Source organism: Microcaecilia unicolor, chromosome 6 (assembly GCF_901765095.1).
Source record: "Microcaecilia unicolor chromosome 6, aMicUni1.1, whole genome shotgun sequence".
NCBI classification, from domain to species: Eukaryota; Metazoa; Chordata; class Amphibia; order Gymnophiona; family Siphonopidae; genus Microcaecilia; species Microcaecilia unicolor.
In genome coordinates this window covers 32946061-32964402 of record NC_044036.1, presented here as the reverse complement: position 1 = coordinate 32964402, position 18342 = coordinate 32946061, and the positions used below count along the sequence as shown (strand labels likewise).

The 18342-nt window shown below is 46.4% G+C and overlaps 1 protein-coding gene across 1 annotated transcript in view; it reads right to left on the bottom strand.

The window, feature by feature from the left end:
* PRKAA2 (protein kinase AMP-activated catalytic subunit alpha 2) overlaps positions 1 to 18342 on the bottom strand; it is a 67877-nt gene that overhangs the window by 33830 nt on the left and 15705 nt on the right. The window contains 2 exon segments of the mRNA XM_030206429.1: positions 571 to 715; positions 7310 to 7403. Of these exon segments, the coding sequence (XP_030062289.1) occupies positions 571 to 715; positions 7310 to 7403 (239 nt within the window).

The following is an 18342-nucleotide window of genomic DNA, read 5'->3' as shown; positions in this document are numbered from 1 at the left end:
GGAAACCAGATATCTCTCCCCCTTCACACTTCCGGCTGGAGGCTTCATTTAGAACGTTGGTAGTGCCTTTTATATATAGAGATTATAGAAATATTCACAAAATAAATAAGAATAAGAAAGTCAGGAGTATCTGAATCAGCTCAACAACTATGCTCTTCAATTTTACCAGACTTTAAGACAATTTTTGTAAACAGAGCTAATCTGGATTTGCTATGACAAAGGGCATGGAAACCTAAGAATAAGAAACCAAATCATCTTGATTGCATAACTACTTGTTGAATATTTCTCCAACTATGTTCTCCTGTTGAAAGTTACAGAGTAAATTGCATTGATCTGTGAAACAAACTCCAATATATTCTGAACTGTCTATCTGAACTGTACTTTTTAAGACAGCAGAACATGAAAACTATAAACATTTGTGAAAACGTTTACCAGCCACTGTAAATTCCTTGAGGAGATACAGGAAAATTTAAGTCATAAATACTTGTTCTGGCTTTGTCGAGGTGCGGAAACATTATACCGATACCCTTTAGCTGGCTGCATTCCTGGAATGCTTCTGGAGTCACATACCAAAATCAGCTATCTTGGCATTCATATGGGCATCCAGCAGCACATTCTCCGGTTTCAGATCTCGATGCACTACCATGTGCCTGTGACAGTAATCCACAGCTGAAAGGATCTGCTGGAAAAGGCGCCGGGCCTCTGGCTCGTCGACCTTCAAATGCACAAGGTGACGTGTTCTTATGGAGCAGGCTGAAACAGTACTCAATGCAATGTTTGCAGTGAAATAAAATGAATTAGACATGCAGAAGGATAAACTGAATTTCAACACATGGGGGTTTGTGAAATAAACCCAAGCTTGGATATTATTACAGATAATCGTGAGGTCGCCAATCAGTCAAAAACTAACTTGGGCCTAGTTCAAGTTGTAATAAGTGCTACATTTTAGAGCAGAATATTAGAGCACATGTTCACCATTAATGCACAAGCTCTTGGCAACAGGTAGAACAGAACAAGGAGCGAAGAGAATTCTAAAAAAGTGCTGATAATGCATATTAACCATTAGAACAAAGGCGTATATGCACATATGAGCTAAGGGATTAGCCAGACTTCGAAGTGGGAGGGGGCCAGAGACCAAGGTGGGGGGCACATTTTGTTTGTCGTTCTTCCTCCGCCCCCTCTCCAACGCCTACTGCCGCCACAGTAACATCTTGGCTGGCAGAGGTCCCCAACCCCCGCCACCTGAAGACTTTGTCCTGCGCTGGTCTCCGGCACCGCCGCATTGCCTGCCCTGCTCTCTCTTCCTCTCAGAATGGGCACATTCCTTTTAGCGAAACTGAATTTCACTAAAAGGAGTATTCCTGACGTGAGGGGAAGAGAGAGCAGGGCAGGCAATGCAGCGCAGCCGCCACCACAGACCAGCGCTGGATGAAGTTTTCAGCTGGCAGGGGTTGTGGACCCGCCAGCCAACCAGGGGCCCAGAACAAATTTGGGGGGGCCCAGGCCCCCATGGGCCCTACCTAGCTACGCCACTGATATGAGCAATTAAATACATATATGCGAAAATTTCACCTAAGCTCTATTCTGTATATACGCACTAGTCTTACAGGTAGGCGTAGGCAGAGCATGGACAGAGTGTAGAGTTACGCATGAACCTCTGATCCCTAGGCACACATTCTTATGCCAGTTCTATGGCTGGCAGAGGTGTTCATGCCTAAGGGCCCTGTTTAATAAGCAGCGTTATAGGCGCATTAGCATCTTTTAACGTGCGTTAACCATGTAAATGCGTTAACTGTATGCGCGCCTACAATATCCCTATAGGCGCCTACACAGTTAACGAGCACTAATTGTAGGCACGTTAAAAATGCTAACACACCTTAGTAAACAAGGCCCTAAGTTACAGGCATGTATTTTTCAAATTATACTAGTGTTCTATAAAGGGAAGTCGTCACCTATGTTCCATTTTACAATAGGCTCCACCAAGGCACCTAGTTACAGAATTGTTCCCCAAATGCTCGTTTCATTTTGGCTCCAACTTCACCCAGCTATTCTTCCCCTGTGAACAATTCCAAAATATTTTCCCTTATATATATAGAAACACCTGAAGTCAAGCTTTGGATCATAAGCTCCCTAACAGATATAATTGCTTAGGGGGCCTTTTATAAAGGCTCACTAGCGTTTTTAGCTCGCGGTAAAAATCAGCTGGCGGTAAACACTGAGACGCCCATGGGAATATAATGAGTGTCTCAACGTTTACGGCCAGCTAATTGTTTTTACTGTGAGCTAAAAATGCTAGCGAGGCTTGGTAAAAGGACCATTTAAATGAGGTGAAATTTTCAGCATCGCCTTATTTCAGTTTTTTTAGGAGAGCAGACACAACCTCCCACAAGAAACCTGGATTACACTAAGAAAAAAGGCCCCCTTTCGCCAAGCTGCGGCAAAAGGGGTCCTGCATTGGCGTTGCTGCGTGTTTTACATGCAAACCAAGGCCCCCTTTTACAGTGGCTGGTAAATGGGCCGCTCTCGCTTTCCTTCATTGAGGTGGCGATAAGGGCTCCCGCGCTAACCCAACAGTAACCGGACAGTGCGCGGCTCTGTCCATTACCGCCGGGTAGTATCTGGTGCTAGAAATTTGTGTAGCGCCGGAAATGACGACGAGGTAGGAGTGGGAAGTACCGCCGGGCTGTGGGTTAGCCCGGCGGTACTTCCTAAATAGCGAGCTTGCCGCCGTTTTAGTAAAAGGAGCCCGAAGTCATCCCCATATACCTGGACCTTCTTTAAGGTAAAATATGAGAATGTCACGTTTTCAAAGTTGGAAACTGGGTTTGTGAGCCCTTGGGCCACTGCCGAGGAGCGGCAGTGGCAGGCAAAACCACCCCACACAGGGATAAGGCAGACCTCTGACAGGGCCAGCTAGACTTCACCTGCACTTGACCACCGTTCCTCAGGAGTTGAGCCCCTGAGTGCAGGTGGCCGGCAGGGCTTATAGGACAGGGCAGGAACAGGATCCCAACTAGGCTGCACAGGGACTTAGGGTCAAAGGGGAAAGGAATATACAGGGGCAGCAAGGCAGGGAAAGGATAAGCTAAAGGACAGGACTGAAAGCTGTGAGCAGCCACTGAAACAGGGAACAAACACAGATAAACCTAGAACTAGACAAAGACATACAACCAAGAAACAAGACAGGAAAACAAGCACTACAGTACAAGAAGCAAAACAAAGACTAACTAGAATCTGGCAAGAATACAGACTACAAACTGGACTAGGCAGAAGTGCAGCAAGCACCAACAAACCAGGGCCTTAGGCGCAATGCAAAGGCAAAGCAGAAAGGTTTCAAACTAGCTAATAAGCCCAGCAGCAGCTGAGGCTCAGCTGCAGCAATCACCAGGAAACTATGGGTGCTGAGTAGGTTCAAACAGAAAGAGCCAGTCTGGCAGTCTGGAAGATCTGGACTGGACTGGGCTGAAGTCTGGAACGGGAAACAGCACACAGACAATCCAATGCAGCCAGCACACAGAGACAGAGACAGAACTAACTCAGGAAGAACAGACAGGAGCCAGCTCAGAAGCTGACCGCCGGAAATATGGTGAGTCTTAGAGGGGTCACGGCCACAGACGTGATAGAGAAGAAAAATACTGCAAAGCTCTATTTTACTCTGGCATGTTTTGTATGCTGACACAGTAAAGAAGATGCTGAAAGAGAAGTTCATTATGACAAGTTATGTTATAAAGTAAAAATATATAAGACATTAGTACAACCAACCCCAGCACTCTAAGGGGGTCTTTTACTAAAGCTTAGCTCGAGTTATATGCAGCAGTGCCCACAGGAATAAAACGGTCCCTGCTGCAGTTAACTCAAGCTAAGCTTTAGTTTAAAAAAAACCCCTAAAATCCCTGGTAACATTAAGAGCCAAGGGTAATTTGAAATATTATCTTTCTATGACACAATCAAAGCAGCTTACAATTATTATATGCAGGTACTTTCTCTGTCCCTAGGGGGCTCACAATCTAAGTATTGTACCTGGGGCAATAGAGGGTTTAGGGCCCCTTTTACAAAGGCGCTCTAGCATTTTTAGCCCACGCTGAAAATAAGCGTGTGCTAAACGTTAGAGACACCCATTTAAATCTGGATTTAAAATTCAATATTGATGGTGATTTTTACTCCCTAGAATGCTCAGTTAAGATCAGGGGCGTATCTGCGTGGGGCCACGGGGGCCTGGGCCCCCATAGATTCGGCCCTGGACCCCCCTGCCGACGACCCTCTCCACCCCCCCTCCCGCCGCCAACCCGCCGTCAGCTATCTTTGCTGGCGGGGACCCCAACCCCTGCCAGCCGAGGTCCTCTCTTCCGTTGCAGCAAAGCTTCCTGTTCTGAGTCTGACGTCCTGCACGACGTCAAACTCAGAATTTGAAATTGAAGGAAGCTTTGCTGCAACGGAAGAGAGGACCTTGGCTGGCGGGGGTTGGGTCCCCCGCCAGCTTTGCAACAGAAGGACCTCGGCTGGCAGGGGTTGGGGTCCCCTGCCAGCAAAGGTAGGCGACGGTGGCGGGGGGGCGGGCTGGCGGCGGGAGGGGGGTGGAGAGGGTCGTTGGCAGGAGGGGGTCAGTTGGCAGCGGGGGGAGGGGGGGGTCCGGCAATGGTGGGGGGGGGGGGGGTCGGCGGCGCCGGGGTGGGGGGGGCTAAAATGTGCCCCCTCACTCTGGCTCTGGCCCCCCCTCCCGCCGAAGTCCAGATACGCCTCTAGTTAAGATCCTGGGTGTTCTGTTAGAGCAGAATTTAAGTATGGAAAATCAGGTTAATTCCTTAGTAGGTAGCTCTTTCCATATGATAAGAAAACTGAGGAGTATTAGAAAAGATTTGCCAGAAGATTTGTTTGGATTGGTGGTACAGTCTCTTATTCTCAGCAGACTGTATTATTGCAATGTTATCTAGCTAGGTTTGTCAAAACAGATCCTCAGAAAAATCCAAACTATTGAAAATGTGGCTGTGCGTTTGATTTTCTCTCTAAAAAAAAATACGATCACGTTACTCCTTTTTTCGCTAAGATGCAATGGCTTCCAGTTGAACCTAGGGTACTTTTGAAATTAGGGTGCTTATTGTATAAGATTGTTTTTGGCCTTACCCCTCGATATATGCTTTCTTTAGTATGTAACACACACTCAATTTTAAAATATAATATTTGCAAATAATCTTTTTTCTCCTCCCCTAGCCCTCGGGGAATTATTTCAAAGAAAATGTTGACTAGACTGTTTTCTTATCATGCTTTCTCTATGGCTGGTTTTGTCATCTATTCTAAGTTGTATGCCTAGTTATAACACTTTTAAGAAGAATTTAAAGACATTGTTGTTTTATAAATATGTTCTAAAGAAGTAATTATAGTGAAATGTATACTGTCATACGATTATTTACTGTTACATCCTAGATTTGTTTTATTAATCTAGTATCTTGGCTGTAACCCATTATGAACTATGAGGGTCTTTTACTAAGGCACGCTCATGTTTTTAGCGCGTGCTAAAATTGTGGGTGCGCTAAACGTTAGAGACGCCAATGCATTCCTATGGATGTCTCTAGCGTTTAAAGCGCCCACAATTTTAGCGAGTACTAAAAACGTGAGCGCGCCTTCGTAAAAGATGCCCTATATTTTTTTCGGTATGAACGGGCTATAAATGAGCTAATTGTAATTGTATATATTCCTATGGGCATCTCTAGTGTTTAGCGTGAGCTAAAAATGCTAATGCACCTTTGTAAAAGGCCCCCTAGCAGGCAGATGATCAAAAGCAGAGCGCTGTTCTATACAGTGCTCTAAAATAGCGCTGGAACAGCGCAGGGCGCTATTACACCTATTATCAGAGATAATGCATGCAAATTTAAGCAGCACAATTATCTCTGATCATGGGGTAGAAGTGTGGGCGAATTTACTTGTTTGACAGATATGGGCTATCGAAAGCCCAAACCTGTCAAACACAGGGGCTGGAGGTCCATGGGACCACCAGGCCCTGACTACCCCTGCCCTGAGCAACGGGGGCTGGATGTCCGGTGGACCTCCGGTCCCCCCGACGATCCCATCCCCCCAGGTTCAGGGAGAGCTGGAGATCCGGTGGGTCTCCAGCCCCCCCCAAACCCCCAGAAAATGGTCCCTGGTGGTCCAGTGGCCACCAGCCAGACCCCCCCTCCCAGCGAGCCCCCTGCCAAATCGCTGGTAGTCCAGCATCAAAAAGAACCCCCTCACGACCCCCCTACCTTAGCTGGAGGAGGAAGGTAGCCTGCGTCCCTCCTCTTCCTTGGGTTGACGACGCAACAAAATGGTGGTGCCCAGCCCTGCCAAGTGCATCCTGGGATGCGCTGGGTGGGGCTACAGAACATATAAAATTGCTCCCTTATATGGTCTGTAGCCCCGCCTAGCACCCCAGGATGAACTGGGCTGGTGCTGGGCACCGCCATTTTGCTGCATCGTCAACCCAAGGAAGAGGAGGGAGGCAGGCTACCTCCCTCCTCCAACCAAGGTAGGGGGGTCGGGAGGGGGTTCTTTATCATGCTGGACCACCAGGGATTCGGCAGACAACTCTGGGGGGGGGGGGGGGGGATTTGGGGTGGGCTGGAGGTCCGCCAGACCTCCAGCCCCCCTGTCGCTCGCTGGGGGGGGGGGGGGGGGGTTGGCCACCAGGGACCATTTTCTAGGGGTTTGGGGGTCTCCAGCCCTCCCTGAACCTGGGGGGGGGGGGGGTCGTCGGGGGGGTGGGGACCAGAGGTCCACTGGACCTCCCGCCCCCTGTTGGCAGGTTTGCTTTGGGGGGGAACAGGGGCCTGCCAGCATGCAACTGCATGCTGGACAGGGCTCACCATTCCTCTCCAATGATCTGCAAACCCTAACGCCAGCTCGGAGCTAGTGTAGGATTTGCCGCGGCCAGCGACCCAAATTTTGGCGCACTGAACGCTGATCAATGGCGATGAATGTGCCAAGCCCTGTTGAGCATGCATTTGCATGCTACTTGCACAAACAGCCCTCGAGCGCGAGGGCTCTGATCATGGGGCGGTAGCAAATGCCGGCGCTAGTATGGCGCTAACAGCCTCTAGCGCCGGAGTTTGCTTTTGATCATCTGTCCACAAGTGACTTGCCCAGATTCTCAGCTCACTGCACTAACCATTAGGCTACTCCCCCGCTCCCAAAAGATCTTCTCCTTCATCTATGATAAGAAATCTTTTACAAAGAAAGCTACTGACCAGTTTATCCCTCTTCCCCCCACCCTCTTCCCCCTCAAGAAATACAAATAAAATCTAAGTTGTTATTATTAAGCTTCGTGCACTCTCACCCGCCCATTTTTGCAGATATAGTCAAATAGTTCACCGCCGGATACATATTCCATCACCATGAAGAAATCAGTTGGCGTACTGATCACTTGATACCTAATAAAAGAAACAGAAGTAATGCACTTGAGACAAAACATTTTACCTTTATCCCTTGATGTATTCTCCCTTCCTATAAATCTCTTTTATTCCAGGAATAACATGTATAGAATGTTTGTACGTTTGGGAAGCTTGCCAGGTGCCCTTGGCCTGGATTGGCCGCTGTCGTGGACAGGATGCTGGGCTCGATGGACACTTGGTCTTTTCCCAGTGTGGCATAACTTATGTACTTATGTCCTCTACTTGGCTCACTTTTATTACATAGAGCAGTGATTTAACCTATTGTGATGTCATAGTGGCTCATTCCACCAATAAGAGCCAACCTCATTAGTGATGTCACAATGGCTTGATTGTATAGAATGTTTGTGCATTTGGGAAGCTTGCCAGGTGCCCTTGGCCTGGATTGGCCGCTGTCGTAGACAGGATGCTGGGCTCGATGGACCCTTGGTCTTTTCCCAGTATGGCATTACTTATGTACTTATATATATGTACTTATCTTTTGAACCCAACCTAGGGGTCCAGGGTAGCATAGAAGGTTTTGCAGAGATTTCTTGTCAATGTTTCATATTCAACTGCTGGTTTTGTCTTGCTATGCAAGCCAAAGCAAGCCTGTACAAATTTTAAAGGCAGATAGCGAGCAACAAAAATTTGTGGGTGTCCCAACAAAACTGAAAGTGAAAGCACATATCGGCACCTGTTCTTCTGCGCCTAAATCTGAGCCTCTCAAAAATTTCACCTGCAGTTTTTGAAAGGCTCATATTTAGGCTCTGACAAAACAGTCGCCAATGTGTATTGGCACTTTTAATTTTGGTTCAGACATGCGTACAAGAAGCCGCACTGACCGTGAAACTTTGTACACATGCATCCGGCATACTCCCCCCCCCCCCCCCATTTTTGTCACAGATTTGCTACACATAAAATTGCATACTATTAACTTGCTGCATTCTGTGCTATAACGCATTGGGTTGACATTACAAGTAGTGTACTATCAGCAGCATAATCGAAAGAGGACGCCCATCTTCCGACACAAATCGGGAGATGGGCATTCTTCTCTCAGGATCGCCCAAATCGGCATAATCGAAAGCCAATTTTGGGCGTCCTCAACTGCTTTCCGTTGTGGGGACGACCAAAGTTCAAGGGGGCGTGTCGGCACAGTACCGAAGACGGGACAGGGGCGTGGTTAAGAGATGGGCATCCTCGGCCAATAATGGAAAAAAGAAGGGCATCCCTGAAGAGCATTTGGCCAACTTGGTCCAATTTTTTTTCACAACCAAGTCTCGAAAAGGTGCCCAAACTGACCAGATGACCACCAGAGGGAATCGGGGATGACCTTCCCTTACTCCCCCAGTGGTCACAAACCCCCTCCCACCCTAAAAAAAAAAAAATTAAAACATTTTTCCAGCCTCTATGCCAGCCTCAAATGTCATACCCAGCTCCATTACAGCAGTATGCAGGTCCCTGGAGCAGGTTTTAGTGGGTGCAGTGCACTTCAGGCAGGCGGACCCAGGCCCATCCCCCCCTACCTGTTACACTTGTGGTGGTAAATGTGAGCCCTCCAAAACCCACTGTACCCACATGTAGGTGCCCCCCATTCACCCCTTAGGGCTATGGTAGTGGTGTACAGTTGTGGGGAGTGGGTTTTGGGGGGGGTTGGGGGGCTCAGCACCCAAGGTGAGGTAGCTATGCACCTGGGAGTAATTTGTGAAGTCCACTGCTGTGCCCCCTAGGGTGCCCAGTTGGTGCCCTGGCATGTTAGGGGGCCCAGTGCACTACGAATGCTGGCTCCTCCCACAACCAAAGGGCTTGCATTTGGTCATTTTTGAGATGGGCGTCCTCGGTTCCCATTATCATCGAAAACCGAGGTCTCCATCTCTAAGGTTGACCATCTCAACATTTAGGTCGACCATCTCTTATGTCAAAGGGTTGGTAACATCACTGTTACTGATGAAGAAACTGCTGAGCTAATGTCGATCTATCTGTTGAGATTTGGGCGTCCCCGACCATATTATCGAAACGAAAGATGAACGCCCATCTTGTTTCGATAATATGGGATGCCCCGCCCCTTCACGGGGACATCTTCAGAGATGGGCGTCCCCGTTCGAAAATGCCCCTCCAAGCTGTACTTTGTATTGTTATTTGAATACGTTTACTGCTGTAATTGCCTATTGCTCATGTTTGATCAATTCTTACTGTACACCACCTTCACAAAAGCAGTAAATAAATCCTAATAAATTAAAATAGTAAAATATTACGCTCGTGGTAGAAGCCACGCGCTCAGACATCTGTGCTTGGCTCTACAGTGAGCCTGTCAGAGAAATCATTATAGTCCAAAATAGGCATGTCTTTGATTCTTCCGTGTGTATGCACGTGGCCTTTTCTCACTCGGGCTCTGTGCTGCAACATCCTCTCACAAAAGAAATGAGATCTATTAGTGATTCTATATAAAGAAAGAGCTGTGAAACAGGGTCATTTTAGGTCAGTTTTTTTTTTTTTAGGGATTTCATAGCTGATTGGTTTTGAATGAATTTAGTAAATAGGCCCCTTTATATCCAACACATTATAGTTACTTTTTTTTAAAGAACATTGTTTAAAGTTCCTTGGAAAATAGGCAATTTAATTAGTAAATTTATATGTTTGAATAAACAGACAACATTGCCAACCGTCAGCAAATTTACCAACAGCCAGTAACAAAGTAAAAAAAAAAACCCCACTCAAAAATCATTTCAAATCAGTAACACAGAGGGGCATTTTCGAAGATGCTTGAATATTTTTTATTGTTTTATAAGTTACGTGCGTAAATGTACTCCCGCCCATGTGTATACTACTCTGCAAACTAAACACTATTAGAGGTATGCATGGAATTACAGAATAGTGCTGAGTGCACATGTATGCACACACACACATGTGTATGCTAGTATTCTAAATATTTACATGCATAACTGCTCATAAGTGCTAGTACCTACGTTACAGAATTATCCCCCCACACCCACAGAAACCCAGTGTACCATTCTATGCAGTCTACAGCACAGCCAAACAAAATAAATTAAACCATCCTTTAGGAGCAAGAAAAACAAAACATAGTAACATAGTAAATGATGGCAGATAAAGACCTGTACGGTCCATCCAGTCTGCCCAACAAGATAAACTCATTTTCAGGGCACAGACCGTGCAAGTCTGCCCAGCACTGTTCTTGTACTAAAATTTCTGAAGTTAACCTTGAAGCCCCTTAAAATTTACAGTCCAGCCCTTCCATATCTATTCATATATATTCAGTCACGATCAGGGCACAGACCTTAGAAGTCTGCCCAGCACTGGTTTTCCTTCCTAATTACCGGTGTTGCCACCCAATCTCCACTAAGATTCCTTGGATCCATTCCTTCGTGTTTATCCCATGCACGTTTGAATTCCATTACCATTTTCATCTTCACCACCTCCCGCGGGAGGGAAAAAAATACTTCCTGACATTACTCCCGAGTCTGCCCCCCTTCAACCGAGGCATCTTCGGTTTTGCCAATTTCAGGTGCTCTTTTACTAAGGTGCGTAGGCATTAGAACTACCGTCTGGCTACCAAATGCCCCGGGCAGTAATTCTAATTTTGACGCGCATCCAAAATGCACGGCAGAAAATCATTTCTATTTTCTACCGCATGGCGCTCACCGGATGGTAATCGGCAGTGTACACATGCTAACAATTATTGCCCCGTTAACACGTGAGACCTTACTGCTAAGTCAATGGGTGGCCCGTAAGGCCTCAGGCCCAAAATGGATGCACGCTGATTTTCATTTTGCTGTACGTCCATTTTTGGAAAATAAAAAGGCCTTTTTGCAGGCGTGCTGAAAAATGGACCAGCACGCATCCAATACATGTGCCTACACCAGCACAGGCCATTTTTCGGCACGCCTTAGTAAAAGGGCCCTGACAGGACTGCTAACAAGTTAGCAGAAATAGAAGTTAATACTTGGCTCAGCTGGTACCAGTTCAATAAGATCCTTAAATAAACAGGAATATTTTATTGTACTTGCAAATCAGCCAACAAATTTTAAATTTGATCCTGTGACAAAACAGTGGGATTTTAAGCCTGTAAAACTCATTTATTTCTTGAAGTGTATTTCTCTAGTTTGGCCAGCAGGTGGTGCATGTTAATGTTGAAAGCTGTTACAGAGAAATGACTGTCCCCTCTTTAGTTAACACAGATATGAGGTAACCTGCAGTGATGTGGCCATCTACTTTTAAAACTTGTTGTTCTGGGCTCTGATTTGCCAGGAGCTCAAATTCATCAAGGATGTACTGACTTTTGCCCCAGTCTTAGCCAGGGAGGAAAAAGAAAAGATCTCTGCTGAGACCCTGTGAACAGTTATATTTGATAACCTGTGAGCAGCTATTGTCTTGTCTTTTGTTGGTGAGCCCTTAGGTCCCGCAAGGCCCAAAAGGACCTCAGAGGACAGCCGTGCAACCCCGAATCTTCACCCGCGGCAGCCGCCGTTCACCAAGGGTTGAGCCCCCAGCTGCAGGCGGCCAGCAGGACTGCTGGAACCACGGGGTTGACGGACTGACCTGGCTAGTAGTCCACACACACAGTCTTTGGATAGCGGCTAGCGAGGGCGGCTAGCAATCCTGTAGAATATCAGCACAGTCTTAGGATAGCGGCTAGCAAGGGCGGCTAGCAATCCTGTAGAGTATCAGCACAGTCTTAGGATAGCGGCTAGCAAGGGCGGCTAGCAATCCTGTAGAATATCAGCACAGTCTTAGGATAGCGGCTAGCAAGGGCGGCTAGCAATCCTGTAGAGTATCAGCAGTGTCTTAGGATAGCGGCTAGCAAGGGCGGCTAGCAATCCTGTAGAGTATCCGCACAGTCTTAGGATAGCGGCTAGCAAGGGCGGCTAGCAATCCTGTAGAGTATCAGCACAGTCTTAGGATAGCGGCTAGCAAGGGCGGCTAGCAATCCTGTAGAATATCAGCACAGTCTTAGGATAGCGGCTAGCAAGGCACGGGTCCTGCATCGGCAACAGAACCGGAAGCAAGGAGGTTCCTTGGTTCCTAAGTTTAAATATCGCGCCATCCCGCCCTCAGAACGCAAAGCCACCAATCCGGCCCCGGGAAGTCAGCAGCGTCTCTGGATAGGCTCTGCCCGACCTACAGGCGGAGTCATCCCCCGGGTTCGCCAATCAGGGGCGCCGTAGGTGGAGCGTCAGAGCCTCCTGGCTCTGACGCGAGGGAGACGTCGGCTCCGGCGCCGCCATGTTGCCCGGCGCGAACCTCCTCCCAACCGCCCCCTCCTATGAGACCGGCGTTCCCTCCGGCGGCCGCCGATCCCGGTCCGACCTGCCAGGCCCGTGGTCACGCCGGCTCCTCCGCGGGACCTCTCCGACCGTCCTCCGGTGCTATGGAGGCCGCGTGCTCCCGCTCCCCACCACCGGAGCGCAGGTATGGGCACGAGACGCCACGCAGGACGCGACATCTATATGTTCCTGATCTCCCCAGACACTATTGAGGTAGTGACTAAATGTTAAAATAGTTTTATAATTGATCCATATTCAGTTACTTTTAGTGTTTCCACCTTTTCTGTTCATTGTCCTAATTTTTCATGACAATAAACATTTTTAGTTTATTGCTTCTGCTTGTCTGGACTGACTAAAAATCCTGGTGGTTTGTGTGTTTGGTCTGTGAGTGCTTTCTAGGCACTGTGGGACCACTTGGAGCGTGGCCCTAGCAACCGAGGAATCACTGGGGATAATTTGAGAGCGGAAGACTCGCCCAGAGGCAGTTGTGATCCAGTCGGTGGGAGGAGGGTGCTAGTGTAGAGCACAAGCAGCAGGTGCAGGCAGACCTGAGCTGTGCTGGGGATAGACTAAGTGGCTGTGGGGTAGCCCCAGGCAGGTGGCTAGACGTTTTGTGACAGATCTGCTATACTACAGGTAAGTGGTGTAAATACAAAACAAAAAACTGGGGAGATATGGTCAAACCTGCAACAACCTATTAACAACTTGGTTGCAGTTTTTTGAATGAACTCCACTTTATATGAATAGCTCCAAACACCACCTGAGAGTAATTACATGCAGGGGGAATGGGCACCCTTAAGCTCCCCCCTTCCAAGATATCATGCTTTATATATTACACTTTGCTGAGTGCGTATCACACACACACATACATACATACAAATAATGAGGACAGTTTCCAAAAATCAGTTCACCTGATAAATGTGCTATTTGAAAATTGCCCATTCTTCCTGTAGGCAAAAGTATACATTGATGAATCTTTGTGGCTGTCAGGATCTATTGTTATGCTTTGACTGCAGCTGTTCTTTGCTGACCGCTTGCTGCATGATGGTTCTTTGAATCTGTGTAGCTCTCAGGACTGCCTGGTCTTGCCTGATGGTTGGGTCAACCATGATTATGTGACATCTCATCTGGCTTTAATCAAATCTAAGGAAACTGAAAACTCATTTTTCCATAAGCATCAGTTGGCTGCGAACACCTCTGCCTTTATTATCTATTAATTGCATTTGTATCCCACATTTTCCCACCTCTTTGCAGGCTCACTGTGGCTTACAATACATCATTCTCATGACTGGACTATGGCAATGTCCTGTATGTACAGTTGCCTGAAAAGTGGCAAGGAGGGGGGAAGTGACGTCAGCGCTACTGGATGGCTGCCTAACAAGCGAGCTCTGAAGAGCCAGAAGTAAAAGGAGCCTCCAACTCCCCGAAAACGCGGCGAAAATCCTCACCAAGCAGGAATCTAAACTCCGGAAGTAATGGCAGCTCGAAAGAAACTAGCCAAATTCAAATACGCCACGGAAAACCCTGGAATAGGGAGAAGCGCGGGCGCGAAAGTAGCGTCGCGAAATTTCAAAATGGCGGACGGAGTTTCCGAATCAGACCCGGAGCACGAGGAAATGGTAGACGAAAACTCGGAGACAGAAAAAATGGACGTTTCACGCTGGTTCCAAGAACTAAAAGCGGAAATGGTAAATACAAGAAAAGGGATACAGGCGGCAATAGGAGAGCTGCGAGAGGAATTGAGAGATATGGGGAAACGAGTGGCGGAGACTGAGGAGAGAGTGGATGGTGTAGAGGAGGAGATAAAAGAAATGCAGCAGGCAATAAAAAAAGAAAATCAATGCAGAGAAGCTCTGGAAATACAACTAGAGGACCTTGAAAACAGGTCTAGACGATGCAACCTGAGATTCAAAGGAGTACCAGAGGTAGAGTCATACAAAGACGCATCCAAAACAATAAGAGCAATCTGTGCAGCCATTATGGATCTGGAGAGTGAAAGGGAGGACTCCGCCAACCCGGACAAATATAGAATTGACAGAGCACACCGGACATTAGGGCCACAGAGAGCTGAAGGGCCCAGAGATATAATAGCATGTTTCCATGACTATAATACTAAAGAGGCAGTGTGGCGCAAAGCTCGGGCCATGAAAGAGATTACATGGGAAAATAATAAAATACAAATTTTCCAAGACTTGGCAAAAAAAACCCTGCAAGCACGGAGAGAACTTAAGGACATCACAATGTATTTGCAAAAAGCAGGACTGAGATACCGATGGCTGTACCCAAGAGGAATTTTGGTAACAGTGGGCACCAAGTCGAGGCGAATTCAGACGGTGGAAGGAGCATGGAAAAACCTGAGGGACATGGGCTGCACAGACATTCCACAAGATAAAGAAGGAGAACAAGGACGACAACAAAGACAACAGACCCCGGAAACTCAAAGATGGCAGAAAGTTGGAAGAGAAAAGAAAAACAGATCCCCGGACAAGGCCAGATTCGAGGGAGAAATAAGAGGAAAAGACTGAGAAATGAACCAGAGGTCAACTAAAGGGAACTGTGGTAGTATATTCTATGAGAACCATAGTGCTGGTTCATTGATGTAATATGCTTGGTGTGGGGGAATAGGGAAATGTAAATGGGGATGGGGGAGGGGGAGGGAACGGATGAGGTAAATATATGGGGGCAGCCGTCTGGCACAGATGCACTTCCTCCAGGGTAGCACTGGCCAGAAGAGTCCAGGGCCAAAATCAGGAGCCCACTGGGGGGGTAGGGAAAAGAGGGGGGGAGGGAAGGGAAAGGGGAGGGAGGGGAATAAAGATAGGATCTTGGAATGTTAACGGTTTGAATAATCCTGGGAAAAGAAGCATAGTCCTTAAAGAACTGAAAAGATTAAAATGGGATGTGATAATGCTTCAGGAAACCCATATCCAAAGACGTGATGAGCACTTGATTAGCTATAGAACACTGGGGCAGGGAACTAAGCTGGCGGATCCCAAGGGAGGGAAGACGGGAGGACTGGCAATTTACATAAATGAACAGTTAAGATTTGTACAAGAAGATATATACAAAGGGGAAGATGGGAGAAGCTTAGCAATTAAAGGAAAGGTAGGGAATCACTTGATCACATTCATCAATATATATGCACCAAATGAGGGACAGGGAACATTCTTCACAAAACTAGGCTTAGGCCTAAGTAAATTTGCAAGGGGACAGATAATCATGGGAGGGGACTACAACATGACAGCCTCTAGACTAGACCATTCACAGGGGAAAGGAGGAGGACCAAGAACACATAGGGGGAAACTTCTGCAATTAATGAAGGATTTAGACCTGGTAGATATATGGAGGATACAACACCCAGGTCAAAAAACATATTCTTTTTACTCTCATGCCCAAAAATCATATTCAAGGATAGATGCGATCTGGGGGAGCAGAGCAATATGGGGGGACATGAAAGACTCAGACATAGAAAATATACAGATATCAGACCACGCACCAGTATGGGTACTGGTGGGGAAAATAGAGATAGAGAGAAAGGAAACGATGTGGAGACTAAACGAATCTCTGATAGCTGCAGAGAAAGACTGTCAAGATATACGTATGAAGATAATAGAATACCTCCAAAATAATGACAGGGGAGATGTATCGGAAGGCACCTTGTGGGATGCACTAAAAGCTGTGATTAGAGGGCATCTGATAGCAAAAGGCACCTACAAAAAAAAAAAAAGAGAAGCAACAGAGTTGGCACTCAGGATAAAATTAACACAATTAGAAACACAACACCAATTACAGGGAGATACAAAAACGCTCAAAGAACTAATACAATGTAGAGGGGAACTTCGGAAAATACAGATGAGTACGATGGAATTCCATAGAACACTGATGAAACAAAAATTCTTTGAATTTAGTAACAAAGCGGGGACTATGTTGGCACGCAGTTTAAGACAAAAACAGAAAAGGAGCTTAATAACTAAACTAAAAACACAAGGAGATAGGTTGGTATATCAAGATAAGGATATTAGGAAAGCCTTTGTGCAATATTATTCTAAATTGTATGCGCCAGGGGAAAAAGCCACCAAAGAAGACATACAAAGTCAACTAAGAGATCTAGGACTCCACAAAGTAACGGAGACTCAGAAATTAGAGTTAGAGAAGGCCATAACGCTGAAGGAAGTATTAGAGGTAATTAAGGGGCTAAAAGGAGGCAAGGCACCGGGTTTGGATGGGTACACGGGGAAATTTTATAAAGTATTTGGAAGGGAGTTAGCCCCAATATTGGTGAGAGTTGGAAATGTAAACTTTGGAGGCAATGGGCTACCTAATAGCATGAAAATAGCGGGCATTACAGTATTACCAAAACCAGGAAGGGACCCAACATGTTGTGGATCATACAGACCTATATCATTATTAAATATTGATGTTAAGATCCTGGCAAAGGTCATGGCCGACCGCCTAGCCCGTATAATGCCACAACTTATACACCCGGATCAATCTGGATTTATATTAAATAGAAAGGTTGCTGACAACATTAGACGGACATTGAATATTATTTGGGGGGCGCAAAGAAGAGGGGACTCGTTGACGCTGCTAGCAATAGACGCCGAGAAAGCATTCGATAGAGTGGAGTGGGACTATTTATGGGAGGTAATGAGGGAAATGGGTATGGGAATACCATTTATAGAATGGATAAAAGGGCTATATGCATCACCGACTGCAAGATTAAAGATTAATGGGGGATATTCTGAAATTTTCCATATCCAGAGGGGTACACGTCAGGGATGCCCGTTATCACCCTTATTGTTCGCGTTATCTATTGAACCCCTGGCACAGAGAATTCGAACCATGAAGGAGGTGAAAGGAATAAAACTAGGTGGAAAGGAACATAAAATAGCACTATTCGCTGATGACATTCTATTTTACGTGGGCCAACCGATGCACACTCTACCTGTCATAGTTAAGGAACTTGAAGCATATGGGAGACAAGCAGGATTTAAAGTAAATTACGATAAATCTGAAATAATGGGAATTAGAATAACAGAGGCAGAGTGTAAATACTTGAAGGAAAGGTGCAATTTTAAAATAACGGAAATAGGTTTCCGGTATTTAGGAATAAAAATTCCCAAAGATTTACAGAATCTATATGCTTGGAATTATGAACCCCTGCTTAGCTCAGTGAGGAGGGATCTGAACAGATGGGGGTCAGGATGGCTATCGTGGTGGGGGCGAATAGCAGTAATAAAAATGAATATCCTGCCAAGACTTCTATTTTTGTTTCAGACACTACCCATCCCAGTACCAATCAGAGAGTTGACAAGAATGCAATCAGAATTAGGGAAATTTGCCTGGGGGAGAAAGCCGGCCAGATTACCCAAGAGGATAATGTGGGGAAGAGTACAGGAAGGAGGAAGGGAAATGCCAAACATGCAATGGTACTACTGGGCAGGACAAATCACACAAATAGCAGAATGGTGTAAGGTAGACTTGTCACACATAACTACATTAGAACAAGTGTTTGTCAGAGAGGGATATTTGGAGGGTCTTTTGTGGGCCTCCATTCCTGAACAAAGTTATGGGAAACTGACTCTAAACCCGTTTATAACACATTTACTAACTCTTTGGGGTACCTTAAAAAAGAAATTAAGGGGGACACAACAGAGATC